We start from the raw sequence: 16,859 nt of genomic DNA, 5'->3' as shown, positions 1-16,859 counted from the left end.
GGCCGGAAGGTCCGCGCAATGCCCGCAGTTGGACTCGTCCAGCGCCGCCTCGGCGTGGGCCAGGCCCAGGCAGGCGACGCAGTAGTCGTGCTGATCCGGCGGCTCTATCGGTCCCGCGCAGATCTTGCAGATTGTTGCCATAGTGAATTCAACAGGTGAAGTAGAAGATTCTGACGTAATTGTCGCGTGCACCGCATTTTATACTGCCGCTTGAGCTCGTCAGTATTTGCATGCGGTTTGCATACTTCGCGTCAATTGGCCAGTCATTTGGACTGGCGGGAGCCAATAGGACTTCAGGAAAGGTTGGAAGGGAAGGAGTTCCCATAACGGAGAAAAATCTCCCTGATGTCTCGTGAAAGCTCGAGAGGGAACTGCTTCTGTTCAGGTGCTGCTGGACATCCGGTGGAACGTTTGTCTCTGAGTGTGACTAAATGTCTTGTATAGTCTGCAGTGAGCCAGTAAACAACTGAATACTAAAGAATGACTCCGTGTTTGGGAATATATCTCCTCCTACACCTCCTATATGGAAGAGATATGTGCATAAATATAAACAAAAAATAAAAATAAATATGATGTATTTATATTTTTATGTATTTATTATTTATTTCTATTTAGTATGGTACTTCTTTAGTATTATAAGTAATAGTAGCATACAACATTCCATGTAAGTTCCTGAATAATATATGTTTTGGAGATATATATTTATATATGTTCTTTTTTGTCAGGGACCATGGTACCATGGCCAAAAATGCTTAGTAATGCAGTGTTCATTCTTTAGTCCTTTTTTTTTTTGGCGTAATCAAACACAGTTATATTGTCAATAAAAATACTTGGAAAGTATGATGTTTCTTTACATACTTTTTTTTTTCTTATATACTTTTTTTGTGTTCCGTGTTTGGGAATATATCTCCTCCTACACCTCCTATATGGAAGAGATATGTGCATAAATATAAACAAAAAATAAAAATAAATATGATGTATTTATATTTTTATGTATTTATTATTTATTTCTATTTAGTATGGTACTTCTTTAGTATTATAAGTAATAGTAGCATACAACATTCCATGTAAGTTCCTGAATAATATATGTTTTGGAGATATATATTTATATATGTTCTTTTTTGTCAGGGACCATGTCATGTCATGGCCATGTCATGGCCAAAAATGCTTAGTAATGCAGTGTTAATTTTTAGTCCTTTTTTTTTTTTGGCGTAATCAAACACAGTTATATTGTCAATAAAAATACTTGGAAAGTATGATGTTTCTTTACATACTTTTTTTTTTCTTATATACTTTTTTTGTGTGATTGGTATATTGGTTAAAGTAGTTATTATTCATACAGGCCTGTATTTATCTTTTGCAAGCTTCATACTATGTATTTGGCCTCCTAATATATGGCAGAATATACAAATATACTATTGGCATCTTTGTTGTCCATTTGTTATGTGATGAAATGTTTGTTTGTTTGTTTCAGCATTGCAAACTTTTAACCATGATTGTCTACATATTGTATGATATTGTTTAATAAGATTTTGTATTGTGTTTTGTAGGTTCGGGAGATTCTGGGCCATTGCTCCTGTCCATCACAGTTCCCCATGACCAAAGTCTCAGAAGGGAAATACAAAGTCGGAGACTCCAGCGCACTCATCTTTATCAGGGTACATTTTTAATTGACTCACCAGTTATTCATTCACCTGTCTATTCTGTCAAACATTAGGCACTGTCTTTTTCTTTCTTTCTTTATCACTTAAAGCTGCAGTTTTTTTCTTTTTTTTTTCTTTAAAAAGGATTGAAACAATTGTGCTTTTGTGTATTTTTTCCCCCAAGTAGACAAAAACTTCAGTTAAATGCTTTCTCTGAGCTTAATATGCAAAATTAGCTATAAGTTGAGCCATCTGTAGGTTGACTCAGTCGATGCCAATCAGTGTGAAAACAATTATTATTTTTGCTATTTCATTTGGTGACACAAGTGGCACAGAATGATACACCTCAATTTCTTTCATTACAAAGTTTTAGTACAAATGCTGGTGTCACACCCACAGACATCAAGCCATCGATTCTGTTATTTACTTTTTGAATCTGTGCTGCCTGCTGTATCATTGGAATCTTTAACATTCCCAGAATAGAGGCCAAACTATAATAATCATAGCTCCATAATAAGTAACCCCGAGGTTTGAATGGAAGTCGGAGACTCCAGCGCACTCATCTTTATCAGGGTACATTTTTAATTGACTCACCAGTTATTCATTCACCTGTCTATTCTGTCAAACATTAGGCACTGTCTTTTTCTTTCTTTCTTTATCACTTAAAGCTGCAGTTTTTTTCTTTTTTTTTTCTTTAAAAAGGATTGAAACAATTGTGCTTTTGTGTATTTTTTTCCCCAAGTAGACAAAAACTTCAGTTAAATGCTTTCTCTGAGCTTAATATGCAAAATTAGCTATAAGTTGAGCAATCGGTAGGTTGACTCAATCGATGCCAATCAGTGTGAAAACAATTATTATTTTTGCTATTTCATTTGTTGACGCAAGTGGCACAGAATGATACACCTCAATTTCTTTCATTACAAAGTTTTAGTACAAATGCTGGTGTCACACCCACAGACATCAAGCCATCGATTCTGTTATTTACTTTTTGAATCTGTGCTGCTGTATCATTGGAATCTTTAACATTCCCAGAACAGAGGCCAAACTATAATAATCATAGCTCCATAATAAGTAACCCCGAGGTTTGAATGGTGTTTACACAGTTGCCAGGCTAACCTATTCAAGACTTAGCCTGTTATCCAACTTCATCTAAAAGCACCCACACCCATTCATCCTGCAGACAGAAATGGAGACTTATGTAATTTCCTGTCCTCTACCAAGCTCTCTGGATGTGTGTGTGTGTGTGGGGGTTGGTGTATGGGTATTTACATGCACTTTATGCATGCATGTCTTTTTAATATGTTGTTGGGTCTACAGATTTTCACTCTCAGCTGGAGGAAATTTTTGATGGAATTTGATCTTCCTCCAGTGCAGCAGGGCTGAATCAATTAAACTGAATTTAGCCTCATTCTCCTCCGCATGGATGCTGTAACTGCAACCCTATATCCCTCTCTTCTTCTTCATCTGTCATGATTTGCTCAGATTTTTCCTGTGCCTGATGTTTTTTCGTGTGTGTGTGTGCATGCTTTTTTTGCAAGATGTGTGTGCAACTTAGCTGGTGCTGTTAGATTGAACCATTTTATTTACTGAGACTATAATTATACATAGACCCATCGTCATTCCCCAGCACAATTAACACTAGCAGCACAGCGTGAGGTGAAGCAGAGGCCATTCACATGCCCAGCTCAGCTCCCCTGTGTTGACATCAGTGAGGAAGACGGAAGGTGAAAAGCAAAGAAAAATGTAATTTGTCATCTTCTGGACAGACACTTTGTTTAGATGCAGAGGCCAAACTATAATAATCATAGCTCCATAATAAGTAACCCCGAGGTTTGAATGGTGTTTACACAGTTGCCAGGCTAACCTATTCAAGACTTAGCCTGTTATCCAACTTCATCTAAAAGCACCCACACCCATTCATCCTGCAGACAGAAATGGAGACTTATGTCATTTCCTGTCCTCTACCAAGCTCTCTGGATGTGTGTGTGTGTGTGTGGGGGGGGTTGGTGTATGGGTATTTACATGCACTTTATGCATGCATGTCTTTTTAATATGTTGTTGGGTCTACAGATTTTCACTCTCAGCTGGAGGAAATTTTTGATGGAATTTGATCTTCCTCCAGTGCAGCAGGGCTGAATCAATTAAACTGAATTTAGCCTCATTCTCCTCCGCATGGATGCTGTAACTGCAACCCTATATCCCTCTCTTCTTCTTCATCTGTCATGATTTGCTCAGATTTTTCCTGTGCCTGATGTTTTTTCGTGTGTGTGTGTGCATGCTTTTTTGCAAGACGTGTGTGCAACTTAGCTGGTGCTGTTAGATTGAACCATTTTATTTACTGAGACTATAATTATACATAGACCCATCGTCATTCCCCAGCACAATTAACACTAGCAGCACAGCGTGAGGTGAAGCAGAGGCCATTCACATGCCCAGCTCAGCTCCCCTGTGTTGACATCAGTGAGGAAGACGGAAGGTGAAAAGCAAAGAAAAATTTAATTTGTCATCTTCTGGACAGACACTTTGTTTAGATGCTCAGTACTCATTTTGATGTTGGTAAACTGAAAGAAAACCCTCACGAAATTGCTAAAATCTCTGTCGATGAAGACCTTGGCACAAAAGAACATTCGCTTTGTTTACTGTTTATTATAATTATGGTTTCAGCATGTTTCTGGCTGTTGCCATGGCGATGCAGGGGCTGAATCCCAAGTGCTTTTTAAAGGGCAGCTGAGTTAAGCTGCCAAAGAGTGCAGCATTCCCATTGGCCAGTGTAGAGGTACAATCAAAGTCAATTGTTACATTAAGGCCTAGTGTAACAACAAATCTATCTGCAGTCACATTTACCTAAATACATACTTGAACTGTCAACTACATGTTAAATATAGTTACACATAACAATATTTGCAGAGAAAATCCCTCAGATGATGATTCAAAGGCACTGTACCCTGTAAAAGTTTGGGGTTGTTGTTGTTGTTTTTTAAACAAGTCTGTTATGTAATATTGTGGAATATTATTATCATTTTTAAATAAACTTTTTATTTTGATATATTTGAAAATGTAATGTATTCCTATGATGACAAAGTTGAACTTTTAGCAGCCGTTACAAAACAATATACAAAAAAAAGCTGTAGGAGTTAATCGTTTTTATTGACAGATCATTGAATAAAAAGGTACAGTCCACAGCAATACATTTTGCAATCACACTGGCCAATTTGTTAAAGACTTAGCTTTGATAAATGCATCTTGACTCTCGAGACCCCTGCATTCTGTTCCACTCTGTCTAGAGTTTTTTAAGATATAGAAAAACGTGTCCTGTGCGAACAGCTCCTTACTGATTTTGTGCTGCCTTCTTTTAGTAAGTGTGGTTTGGCTAGGTGCGTTGTATTAGCAGCTGGGTGTAGGCTGACTGCTGTCTTGTGGAACGTTGTGTTTAGGTGATACTTCAAGCTTGAATTTAACCAACGATAGGAAAGTTCCTCATTGCAGAGTTTTAATACGCTTCAGGGGGCATTAATAAATGTTCATTTTTTTTGCATTGTTAGAATTAATTGTCCAAATTAGTGTGTTAAATGAACAGGCCTATCATTAGCAAAATACTGCATAATTACGACAGAAATCAGAAATGTTAGTTATTTCCATTTATATTGTAATTATGATTAACAAAGCGGATTAATAGAATGTACATTAATTATTTTGTGTATGGCTACTACCTGTCATCTTTATGTATGAAAGACATCCAAAAACAAGCAGAGAACTGTGTAGAAGAATTACAGACTTAGATACAGTTCAGTTTAAGGTTTAGCTTGTATTTGTGAGTGTTTCAGTCTTTGTAAAAATTAGATTTTGTGTAAGTTTGGGCAGATGGACATAGTGCCAGCCAGCAGATGTGCTCTCTTTTCATGGCAACAGCACACAGATACTCACCACATGATTATTCATTCCTTAACATGTGCTCAGCAGATGGAGTTTAGCAATGATCAAACTATAAAAAGCTTTGCTGCAACAGGTTCGAAGTACACAGTCAACAACAGTGAAAATGTGAAAGATAGCATTTTCCTGACTGAGTGTTTTTGATAAAGGAATCAGTAGCAGACTCTTATCCTACATTTCTCTCTGTTCATCAGAGAAGAGCTAAAGAAACAGGGCTTGGCGCAAAAGTAGAGCTGTTTTCAATGCTAAATCTCCTCCATTCCCCTCTCTCTGAATACCAGCTGAGAGGGGGTTGAATGAGGGACAGTGTGTTGGTGCGTGATGTCTTTTTGTTCTCTCTCCAGCTCTGTCATAGCATGTTGTCATGATAATGGAGGCTGCAGTGAGGTGGATGGAGGAAGTGTTGGTGGGCATCTCTGTTAAACAGTGTTATAGGACATGGGGGTTAAAACCTTAAAAGTATACGCTGTGATGTTTTTGTTTCAAAGCTCTTGAGACTCAATCTTTTACTCCGTTTTGTACTTTTCCATTTGGCAATTCTGTTATCTACCGCTGAATAATCAGTCTTCAGGCTGGATCTTTTAACCAGTTGTTTACATTTCTAGGGCTACAATCATCAATATTCATTTTTGATTTTCAAAAATTCTTTTATCAGCTGTATAAAAAGTTTATAACACAATTTGGGTATTTGTTACTGTATGTGACCACTATATTGATGCACATTAGAGGAGAGTTTTATTTTGGTTGTGCATGTTATTGTGTGCGTGAAAGGTGTTAACATCTTTCTCTGTGTAGGTGTTACGGACTCATGTGATGGTGCGCGTGGGTGGAGGTTGGGACACACTTGAGCATTACCTCGACAAACACGATCCCTGTCGCTGCGCCGCATTCGGTAAGATCACCACTTGTGACATTTCCTGTTTCTGAGCTGTGAGACTTCTTGGAATTTTTCAACAATACTACATGTGTTTCTCACAACGATTGTTTTCTTTGTTACAATAAACAATTTATATATAAAGTTATATAAGTTTTGTTATTATCATTCTAGTGTTCTGTGGTTATTATTTTCTTTAAAAAAAACTTACTGACCCTAAACTTTTGAACGGTAATGTACAAGATGCCAAAAAATACCTTTTCATGAGCATGTAATCTTACCATAACCATTGTACATAAGTATTAGGTTTAAAAACACTTATGATTTTGAAGTTTATCATCTTTTTATCTTGTGAATATTAAAAGAACTGTCTTTTTTGACCTCAACAGCTCACCGGTATCAGCAGGCTAAAGCAAGTGGCCAGGGTCCTCACAGTAAGAGTTCCAGCACTCACTCCTCCCGCTCCACAAGCCCAGGACCTCACTGGCGCAATGAGGGCATGGCACCCTACAAAACCCCCGATAGGCGCTCTTTGGACCCTGTGTTGGGCGCCACAGCACATTCCTCTCCATCACGGCCTGGCAGGTCGCACCATGCAGCTGTACCTGTGGAGATGGAGACTAACGCAGGGCGACCCACCACACTGCTGCCTCGACCGCCACGAGACAGATCAGAACCACGCCACTTGAATCCTCTCAGGTCAGTGAAGGTGTGTTTGGGTGTTTAGCAGTGTGTGTTTGTGTGCGTGTTTAGAGCTCATTGGAAAGCACCTGCCTCGACCGCCACGATACAGATCAGAACCACGCCACTTGAATCCTCTCGGGTCAGCGAAGGTGTGTTTGTGTGCGTGTTTAGAGCTTATTGGAAAGCACCTAAAACAGAAGTACCCAAAAGTCTCACTGGAATCAAAAAAACCTAGAAAGTGAATGTGAAAGACACCAATTTTTATATGATAGAAAAAAATTTTCTCTGGATGTAAGAAGTATAAACATGTCAAATCTTGTAAACACTACATAAAACAATTCATACATTTTCCAAATATAAATTTTAAGAAGGGACTTTGAAATTAAGTGTACATTTCATATTTTATAAATTTATTGATGCTATTGAGTTTTGTTTTTTGCCAAACCAAAGCCAATACTTTCACCATACAAAAAGAAATATGAATAGTGATGATAAGAGAGGAAAAAATAAATAAAATAAAAAAGAAAATGTCATTCTCAGAATCACTGTATATGAAAAGGGTGCACTCTTTATATATGAAGAAATAAAGTTTAGGGAGTTATGACTGGGACACATGCATGATTGTGTGTTTGTACAGTTGTTTTGTCTGTATAGATCCTTCGGGGTGTCTGCCATATGCTCACACTGACCTAGTTAACTCAACACAAATTATAGCACTCTGCTTGTGCACTGTACCCCCACGATGAGCTGCATCTTAAGGCAAACGCTGTGTGTGTGTGTGTGCACACACACACACAGATTATTGCAAGCAGATTTGAACTAATCCCAGGTGACATTGTCCTGACATCTATCCTCTTCTTGTCCAGTTTTTGACTCCCCCTTGTGTTAGAAAAATATTATTAAAATTTTACAAGGAGACAGTATTCTCTCTGCCTAATTATGCAAGTGATAACATGTTTTGGATAAATGTATATATTTTTTGTCATTAATTTTTTTTGTATTTCCTGAGCAAATGGACAGTTATATATATTTTCTTTCTTTCTTTTACAACTGCCTGAAATTTATATTTAAGCATGACTATATAAACACTTTATGCATCACTGCACACTTAGAGCAATGAACAAATAACTCCTAAACATCCTGAAGTTTCAAAAGGTGCTTCATTATTTCCATTACATGGTATTTTGTATGTCCGTGTGTGCAGCCAGGACATTGTATAACTGGACCATGAACAGCTTGCTGGTTTACCTTGGCTGTGTGCCTCGGATTTCCGTAGGCTAACTAACGATGAAGGCCAAGCGTCAGAGCAGCACACTTTAACACTTGCACTCCCAGAGCTGTAGGTGAGGCAGACTGGATTACTGAAGATTAGGATAATCTCAGCCCCCAAGTCTGTCACTGAAGAAACCGGTCAGAACAGGGTTTATGCAGGTCCCATTACAGAACCCGGGTGTCATGGTGTGTGTTTTTCACTTTCTTGTCTAAATAAGAGTGTATATTTGAATAAAATCAAATGAGGGCAGAATAAGGTAGCACTTTCACTTTCAAGTGTATTTTAGGATCTGGAAGTTCTAAATTTAAGAAATTATTTTAAAGCAGTGACTTTATTCATAAGCACACTCTGTTTTTAGTGTTTTGTCTCGGTTTACACAAGCCAGTTTAAGGTTAAAGGAAAGAGGGACAATGTCAGTTTCATTCTTAAGAATTTAAGAGGTAGTGTATGTAAGAAAGTGTCTGTGTGCGTGTGGTTGATAATGCCAGAGGATGAGTAATCCCTCTCTCTCCCTTCCTATTTGATGGTTTTATTTAATCCAAAAATATGGGTGCTGAGAATACAGCCTTGCATGCATTTCCCTGCATGCTTGGTACAGATTCTCAATGTTGTTAAATGTGACAAGTATCACATAAAATCATGGAGATTATGGAAATTATGTGGATTAGTAATTCTAACCAAGAATACCAAGAAAGAAATTAAAGGCCTTTAAGGTGATGTGTATGAGACACAAAATATGTCAAAAATATCATAAAAATAAGATGTTTGAAAATTATGGCTTTTTTTGTTTTTTTTTGTAATCCCATACATCCCAATGTCCATCTTAATCTTAATCGTTCTCTCTTTTCTCTTACACACAGGAATAAGGAATCTCTTCTTCTGACTCGCAGGCTATCAGGAGATAGTGACTCTTCTACAGCCTCGTCTAAAGGTGGAGGAGGAAGCCCAGGAGGAGGTCGCTTCACTCTGGGTACACGGCATGCTCATAGAGACAAGGTGGTTCTACTGGTGAACCGTAAGGAAGGGAAACACATTATTGAGCATCCTGGAGCGGGAGCACAGATTCCAGCCCTGAGAACCCCTCAAACCCGTGCCCGTAGTGCTTCCAGAGAGCGCCCTGCACCACAGTCCACCTCAGTCTTAAAACCTACTCCACCACAGGTCCCAACAGAGGTACATCGAACTCCCCGCACAGAGAGAGGCAGATCACTAGGACCCGAAGGTCCTAGGAAGCTGCTGGCTCCACGCTCCCTCAGCCAGGGCAAGACTCCTAGAGGCCGATTGGGTGACGTCAGCCTTGGATCATCACCTCGCCGCAGAGACCCTCATTCTCTTTCAGTAGATCGGAGAGAGGAACTAAGACCCAAGCACATGCCCGCAGCATCCTCAAAAACAAATGGAAGTTTACCCAGAAGGCAAGCATCTTCCTCAGCTGCGAAAAAGGGGATGGTAGCGCCACGCCCCCCTGCGCCTTTGTCGCCTTCCACTGGCAGTCGAAAGTTGCTTCCTCCTGTCACACAGACAGGGCGCCGCTCTCCGCATTCTTCCCCTCGATCAAGTCATCACCACCCACCACGTTCCCCTCGGTCTGCACACAATTCACGACCCACAGGGAGAGACCAAAAATGTTGGGCAAATCCCTACAACCAGCAGCAGGAGAGCCAGGAAGACAGTGGTATTTTTAGTTTACACCTGCTGGCAAGTCTGGACCCTCAAAAGGAGCAAGACCTATATCGTAGCTTTGAGGCCGAGTTTCTGGCCAACACGCAACACACCAAATCTGTGCAGGGTAAAGCATCCACTGGAGGGGAAATGAGGTCGCTACAGCTCCCTGGCTCCCAAAAAGGTTTAGGGGTGCTCCCAGCCTTTTCGGGTGACACTAATGTTACACACTCGGCTTACTCTTCTTCTAACTCTTCAACATCTTCTCTTAATACAGGAAGACAGTGGTATTTTTAGTTTACACCTGCTGGCAAGTCTGGACCCTCAAAAGGAGCAAGACCTATATCGTAGCTTTGAGGCCGAGTTTCTGGCCAACACGCAACACACCAAATCTGTGCAGGGTAAAGCATCCACTGGAGGGGAAATGAGGTCGCTACAGCTCCCTGGCTCCCAAAAAGGTTTAGGGGTGCTCCCAGCCTCTTCGGGTGACACTAATGTTACACACTCGGCTTACTCTTCTTCTAACTCTTCAACATCTTCTCTTAATGTCGGAGGTAAGGTGGGAATCCTACCTGATTTGCGAGAGTCTAAACGGACTAATCCTCGCACCCGTGCACTCGAGGACCCTCCTGCTCTTCTCCACAGCCAGATTCGTGGAGGCCTCCCCAATGGAGGGCTCCTGGAGGGAGAGCGATGGGGGGGTAAAGGAGGAGGTCTTCGTAAGCTCCCTGCCATCTCCAGCTCCACAGAGGAAGGAGAGGCCTCAAATCCAGGCCTATCCAGGTCAGTGTGCCTCCCCAAAGACATCAATGGGAGCCTCAGTTTGACGGAGGTGCCAATGAAAAGCCAGCAGGACCTGGTGGAATGGGCTGGGGTGGAGGGAGACGTACCACAATGTACCGAACATCGCTCTGACCTGCCATATGACGATGCTGACCTGCCACTTCCTGAGACATTTCCCTCCCCTCCACCACCTCTAGATGACTGTTCTTACCAGGACTCTTCCAGTGAGAGCTCCTCCATGTGCTTAAGTCTGAGTGAGCCTCCATCTGAAGGGTCCTGCACTCCTCCTCTACCGCTGGCCAATGGGGATACGAATGACGCAGTCATCCTCCGTGCCAAGAAAGGTAAAAAGAAGGCAGAGAGGGTGCCCTCCATCTACAAGCTCAAGCTACGGCCGCGGATAAGACCCCGCACTGACAACAGACCTGAGAACAGTCCGTCACACATCCCTACACCTGTACGATACAGAAATCATTGTCAGCAGTCTCCTGCCGATTCATCTTCCCTCCAGACCCCACCACAGTCCCCACATTTAAACAATCACCAACCCTCACACAAAGCTCTGCATCAGGCCTTTGCTGACCTCATCCAGCCACAGCATCGTTCCCCAGCTATTGGCTCTAGAGAGTGTGCCTATTCTTCAGAGTCCAGACTAGACAACGAGGCCTGGATGTAGTGAATGATGATGATGATGTACACAAGCAACTGACTTGGTCTGTATTCATTCGCTCCGCATATAAAGCTTTATAGTCAGATTAGAGAAAGGAAGGGTGGAAAAAAAGCACATTTGTAAGACTGAGATGATGCACATCTGACTGTTGTGTAAAACATGTAGCAGGATGCTGGAATCCTTACTGTCATTTCACTGGAGACAGATGTGTCCTAAAGTGGCAAAGAACATACAACGCCATTCTTGACATCTGGGACCAACATAGCCTGTTGTGAAGTAAATCGGAGAGCTACTGTACATGCACCATCTGAGCTATGTTTAATTTTGTTCGAGTCATCATTTTTCCTTAGATTTTTTTTCTGTTTCAGAAAGGAAATTACTGCATTTCCCTTTAGAGATTTTTATAGGTTTTAATGCTCCTTATTAATATCTCATGACCTGTTTTTGAATTTGTTCCATGAGGACAAATTTTAGCTGGTTTAATAAAGTATTAATTTGTTAAGTTTTGGAACAAAGTGTAAAAATCTTATTTTAATCAGGGAATTGTAGTATACTGTATAAGGGAGTGAATAAGATGTTGGAATCATTTTGGTGTAATTTTATGTGCAAGACAAACGCCTAAATGACATTTTGACCATACTTCCAAGTGAAATCCAAATTATCCAAATTGGAAATGCAATTTAAGTGGCCGTACTGTTGTTTTAGCCCAGGATAAATAGGACGGCATATCAGCTTGTTGAATCGGTTCGAGGAATCTTCTCAGAAACGTTTATGAGAAGACATAATTCACACATTATGTGCTTAATATCACCTTGGCAGACAAACAAATGTTGTATTTTATTGTTTTCTGTACAAATGAATATAGTTAATGTATAGGTTTTTACGTAAAATATGTTAATTTACTTAAATGCGTGGTAGTGTAATGTAAATATAATAATTATTAATTGACTTTAATATTAATGTACAAAATGTATGCTGTTTATTTCAGTATGGTAATTCTGCCTTAGCTATGCAATGTTGCTATTGATTGTTGCCTTGACAAATTTTCTTGCCTTAAAGTAAGGATGAGAAGTTGTGTGTGAAATAGAGATGAAGAGATGGTGTGTATGTATCTGGGTGGTTCAGTCTGTGTGAGGTAGGGAATGTTTGTTATACTGGATGGATCCTGTGTTTTGTCAACTCTGAGACAATCGCACATGTTTAAGGCCACAGTAACAACAAGATCATGCTTTATCAGCGTTCCTCTGTTTAAAGTCTATGTTTAAAGTAAATTGCTCGATTTATCTACAAGTGAGAAATGATTTAATAAAAGATAGTGCCATATTAAACACTGATAAGATGTTTTTCAAAATATGGAAATCATTACAAACTATGTATAGAAATGGTAATCATTCAGGAAATCAGGCCTGTTTATTGTGAAAGCCATATTGAGTCCAAAACTGCTTATGAAGTAGTGATATTTTCCAGTCCTTATCATCAGCAGCAGACATTACATTTCTTTTAAAGCTTTATGGCGCCACCAAGTGGCTGAAATCTTTTAAAAAAAAATTTTTAAAGCTGATTGGTACTGGTGATGTTTGTGTGACTTGAAAGTATAATAGGAAAGTTTGATTTGAGTGGATGTTTATGGATTGTGTTTTTTCCGCCAAACACATCTAGTAGACCATTGCTTAAAATATGGGAAAACGTTGACTCTACTTAAATGAATTACACTACACACATATTGGTTTGGCATTGGATTGATTATTTATATTAAATGAGTAAGTTATTAGGCCTTGGTGATTGGTTGTGAGTGAACTGTTTTATCATAAAGGGACAATGTATGTTTCTGAATGGATGGATGAAATGTTTACTTTTGGTATGTTCTCCTTTGGAGGCTTTATACATTACTGCCGTGTATTTATGAGCTCAAGTGTTTTATTGAGAGATGTTCTGATGTTCGCTGTTTTAGTGAATATTAAAGGGGTCAGAAAATGTAAGGCAGATTTTATGGAAATGGTTTTCAGTGTTTTTGCCTTAAGGACTGCAACCGTAGGATTATTGCTGTTAGCATGGCCAATGATACTCAACAACACCTCTTGTATAAAAACTGCAATACAATGCATCTACTCATTGCTTCGATGTTCATTGCCATTCAAACGTCTGTTGTGACACTTTAGGACACTGTTAAATTTCTCACATAGGTATTTATAAGGACAGTAGAGCTTTCTGCTGTCTTTCAAATGATATTGCTGTGCCTAATTCTCAATTTAGTCAAACACACATACACACTACACATTCAGTTATCGTTAAAGTATCTAATTACCTGTCATACATTTGTACAGTTAACCCACTTTGAGCTCCAGAATTTATTCTGTTCTGCTTTCCAAAAAAAAAAAACTTTTTACAGAAAGGGGTTTCTTTTCTATGATGACATTCGTTATGCGTTTCTAATTACATTTATACATTTAAAAAATATATATTTATTGCATGGATGTTTTTTTTTAATCGTCTTCCATTATTGACATCAGAACTACAAGCATGTAGATTCACATGTTTTATTTACTTGAGCAAACCCATCTGATTTGCATTATGCAAATATGATGTTCAGAATGTGATCTACAAAATGCATGTTGAATCTATGTCATGCTCTGGTTTCAGTAAATGAAAAGGCTGTTGGATGATTTGAAATCTGAATGTGTATTGATTCACTTTTAATTTCTGTAGTTTGTTTGGCTGATTGTTTTTCTTTAATGTTGACAATGAAATGTAAGGTCTTGACATTGTGGAATTTGTCTTGTGTTGAATAGCAATATTGCAAGACCAACATTCCACTGTTCCTTGAAAACCAATTGTTGTTAATTTAATTCTTGTAATAAATATTTTTTTGGGATGAAATGCTTTTGTATTTCTTCTTTAATGTGGAATGAAGAAACACATATGATGGCTACAATGACCTATTATTTTAATAATATATATCAACATTTAGTAGAAGAGAAATAATGAATATATCGATATCAGCGGGTTTTTTACTCCCTAATATCGGTATCGGGCTCTCAAAATCCCATATCGGTCGGGCTATGGGATTTTGAGAGCCCGATACCAATATTAGGGAGTAAAAAAAAAAGGCTGATATCGATATATTGGCCGATATTCTATTCTAGTACAGTACCAGTCAAAAGTTTTTACACCTTCCATTCCTGTGTCCAAACTTTTGACTTGTACGTTACTATATATAGAATACAGTATATACATGAACAGAATATATATACATAAACACATTTTTTGCAATGATCACTCAAATGTGGTGATCAAACACTTATAATGACGCCGTGACAAAGATATGTAATGGAGCAGGGTGTCTGCGGGGTCTTAAAAAGTATTAAAAGTTGATTAATCAATTTAGATCTTTGCAATGATCACTTAAATGTGGTGATCAAACACTTATAATGACGCCGTGACAAAGATATGTAATGGAGCAGGGTGTCTGCGGGGTCTTAAAAAGTATTAAAAGTTGATTAATCAATTTAGATCAAATTAAGGCCCTTAAGTATTCAAAAGTCTTAAATGCCATTTTCCAAGGTATTACATTTTGTATCATCTTTTCATTATGTATATTTGTCCGAATAGTGCACTGTAAAACCAAACAGTGAAATGAGTTAACTTCACTCAAATAATAATGAAAGTTAATTGGACTTAATTGAAATAAGTTCTGTAAATTTAAAATGTTGTTGTAGTAAGGTGAACTTAAAATGATTGTGTTTTCTAGTTCCCAGCATGCTTTGCATCAGACAACAAGGAAAATAAATGTAGAAATGAAGTGTTATTTTGTGTGTTTTTACACAAGACTAACATAGAGAGACATAAGTTAGTACTTAAATGTTGTGTTGTGTTAGGGTTTACATAGAGTTGTGTTATGTTGGTTTTGTAGTGTTACCGTTGTGGTGAAGAGTAGAGCCTGTGGTTAGGTTGAGGATGGACAGCAAAACTTAAAGACTATTTATACTGCATGTTGTTTGACTATGTACTATTTAAGTATTGTGAGTCTTTTTGATAACTACATTAGTACGTGCCAGTGTGCTGTTGCTAACTAGCACTTAACTATAAAGATCTGAATGAATGTGCTGTTAATGGAAGCAAGTTGTATATAATTATCATTGTGATGAGTGGGGTGGGATCATGGAAGCCAGGCTTGGCTTGGCTCCCATGGTTCTCAGCCCCGCCCCACTTGTCATAAACATTTTAAGCTCTACTTACTTAAAAAAAAAAAATTGAGTTTGTTTACTCAAATATTTTGAGGCAATAAGTTTCCTCAAATGTTTTGAGTTTTCTTAACTTATCATGTTTTACAGTGTGGGGTTCTTTGTAGTTTATTTATGAAATCCTGCAAGATTTGACTTCATCTGTTATGGCGCTCACTGACTGACTCCGCCGCTGCGTGATAGCGTGGGGCTTGTTGATACCGCTCTCGCTGAACTTCTTACCATTACCGCATGCTCCCATCCGCTCACGCGGTTTGTGTCCGCTCCCGCAAACGTTCTAATATTGTATATTATTTTCGCGCATCAGGGCCCCGCTATCAATGTATGAATGAGTGCTCGCAGTTCCCTTTCACTTTCAATTTCGCGATCGCGCGCACAATGTGTAAAGGGAGCACATATTACAATAAAAGATATTTGTCAGTGAGCTCGGGATCTGTTGAGGAGCAAATACTCAAATCTTTGTCAGTTATCTCTCCTTACTTTTGACCCGTGATTAGTCAAATCCGACTTCTGCAGCTTGTGTTGGATGCAGGGTTGTTGTTGTTTTTTTCCACGAAATTGGGCTGCTTTTAAACTGTTGCCATGGGTTAATTTTCCCCAGTGGGTTAAAGTTTTGAAATATTGCATAAAGGGTTAAAGGTTTGAAATATTGCATAAATTACATTTGGTTGAAATGCTTGTACTGAAACATTTTGCATTCTACCTGTAATAAAACTGTGCCAAATGTTTTGGGCCACACTAGTAGGAAGCATTTGAGCTGTGTTTATGATAAATGTGCATAACAGTGACTGTAAAATATGTATTTTAGGGATGGAAATGACATTTTTATATTTGGGACATAATTGCGCTACTTTGGGCAGTTTTTTTACTGGCTTGGGATTCACAATTAAAATGATGTAATAGTTGTGATCATTATTTTACCTTCCATTATCATTCAGACTTGATCAGGTGCAGTACTGACACTCTGTCAAGTCTGCATCAAATCAAGCACTCCGTAATCACAGGTAAATTGTCTGATCAGTCAGATGTTTGTCATGAGAAGTGTTCCACAAAAGAGCTAGGGTTTGCAGACAGTTATAAGAGTTGATGTTACAAATAC

The 16,859-nt window shown here is 38.8% G+C and overlaps 1 protein-coding gene across 1 annotated transcript in view; it reads left to right on the top strand.

The window, feature by feature from the left end:
• LOC107592306 (GAS2-like protein 1) overlaps nucleotides 1–11,848 on the top strand; it is a 30,454-nt gene extending 18,606 nt beyond the window's left edge. The window contains exons 3-7 of the mRNA XM_016281770.1: nucleotides 1,551–1,658; nucleotides 6,369–6,465; nucleotides 6,837–7,146; nucleotides 9,265–10,221; nucleotides 10,496–11,848. Of these exons, the coding sequence (XP_016137256.1) occupies nucleotides 1,551–1,658; nucleotides 6,369–6,465; nucleotides 6,837–7,146; nucleotides 9,265–10,221; nucleotides 10,496–11,525 (2,502 nt within the window). The 3' untranslated portion in view covers nucleotides 11,526–11,848. The remainder of the gene's footprint in view (nucleotides 1–1,550; nucleotides 1,659–6,368; nucleotides 6,466–6,836; nucleotides 7,147–9,264; nucleotides 10,222–10,495) is intronic.
• The last annotated feature ends 5,011 nt before the right edge of the window (nucleotides 11,849–16,859 follow it).

The sequence above is a fragment of the Sinocyclocheilus grahami genome, unplaced genomic scaffold (genome assembly GCF_001515645.1).
Source record: "Sinocyclocheilus grahami isolate Dianchi unplaced genomic scaffold, SAMN03320097.WGS_v1.1 scaffold152.1, whole genome shotgun sequence".
NCBI lineage: Eukaryota > Metazoa > Chordata > Actinopteri > Cypriniformes > Cyprinidae > Sinocyclocheilus > Sinocyclocheilus grahami.
The sequence above is the reverse complement of the archived record's forward strand: the minus strand, read 5'-3'. Positions and strand labels throughout refer to the sequence as shown.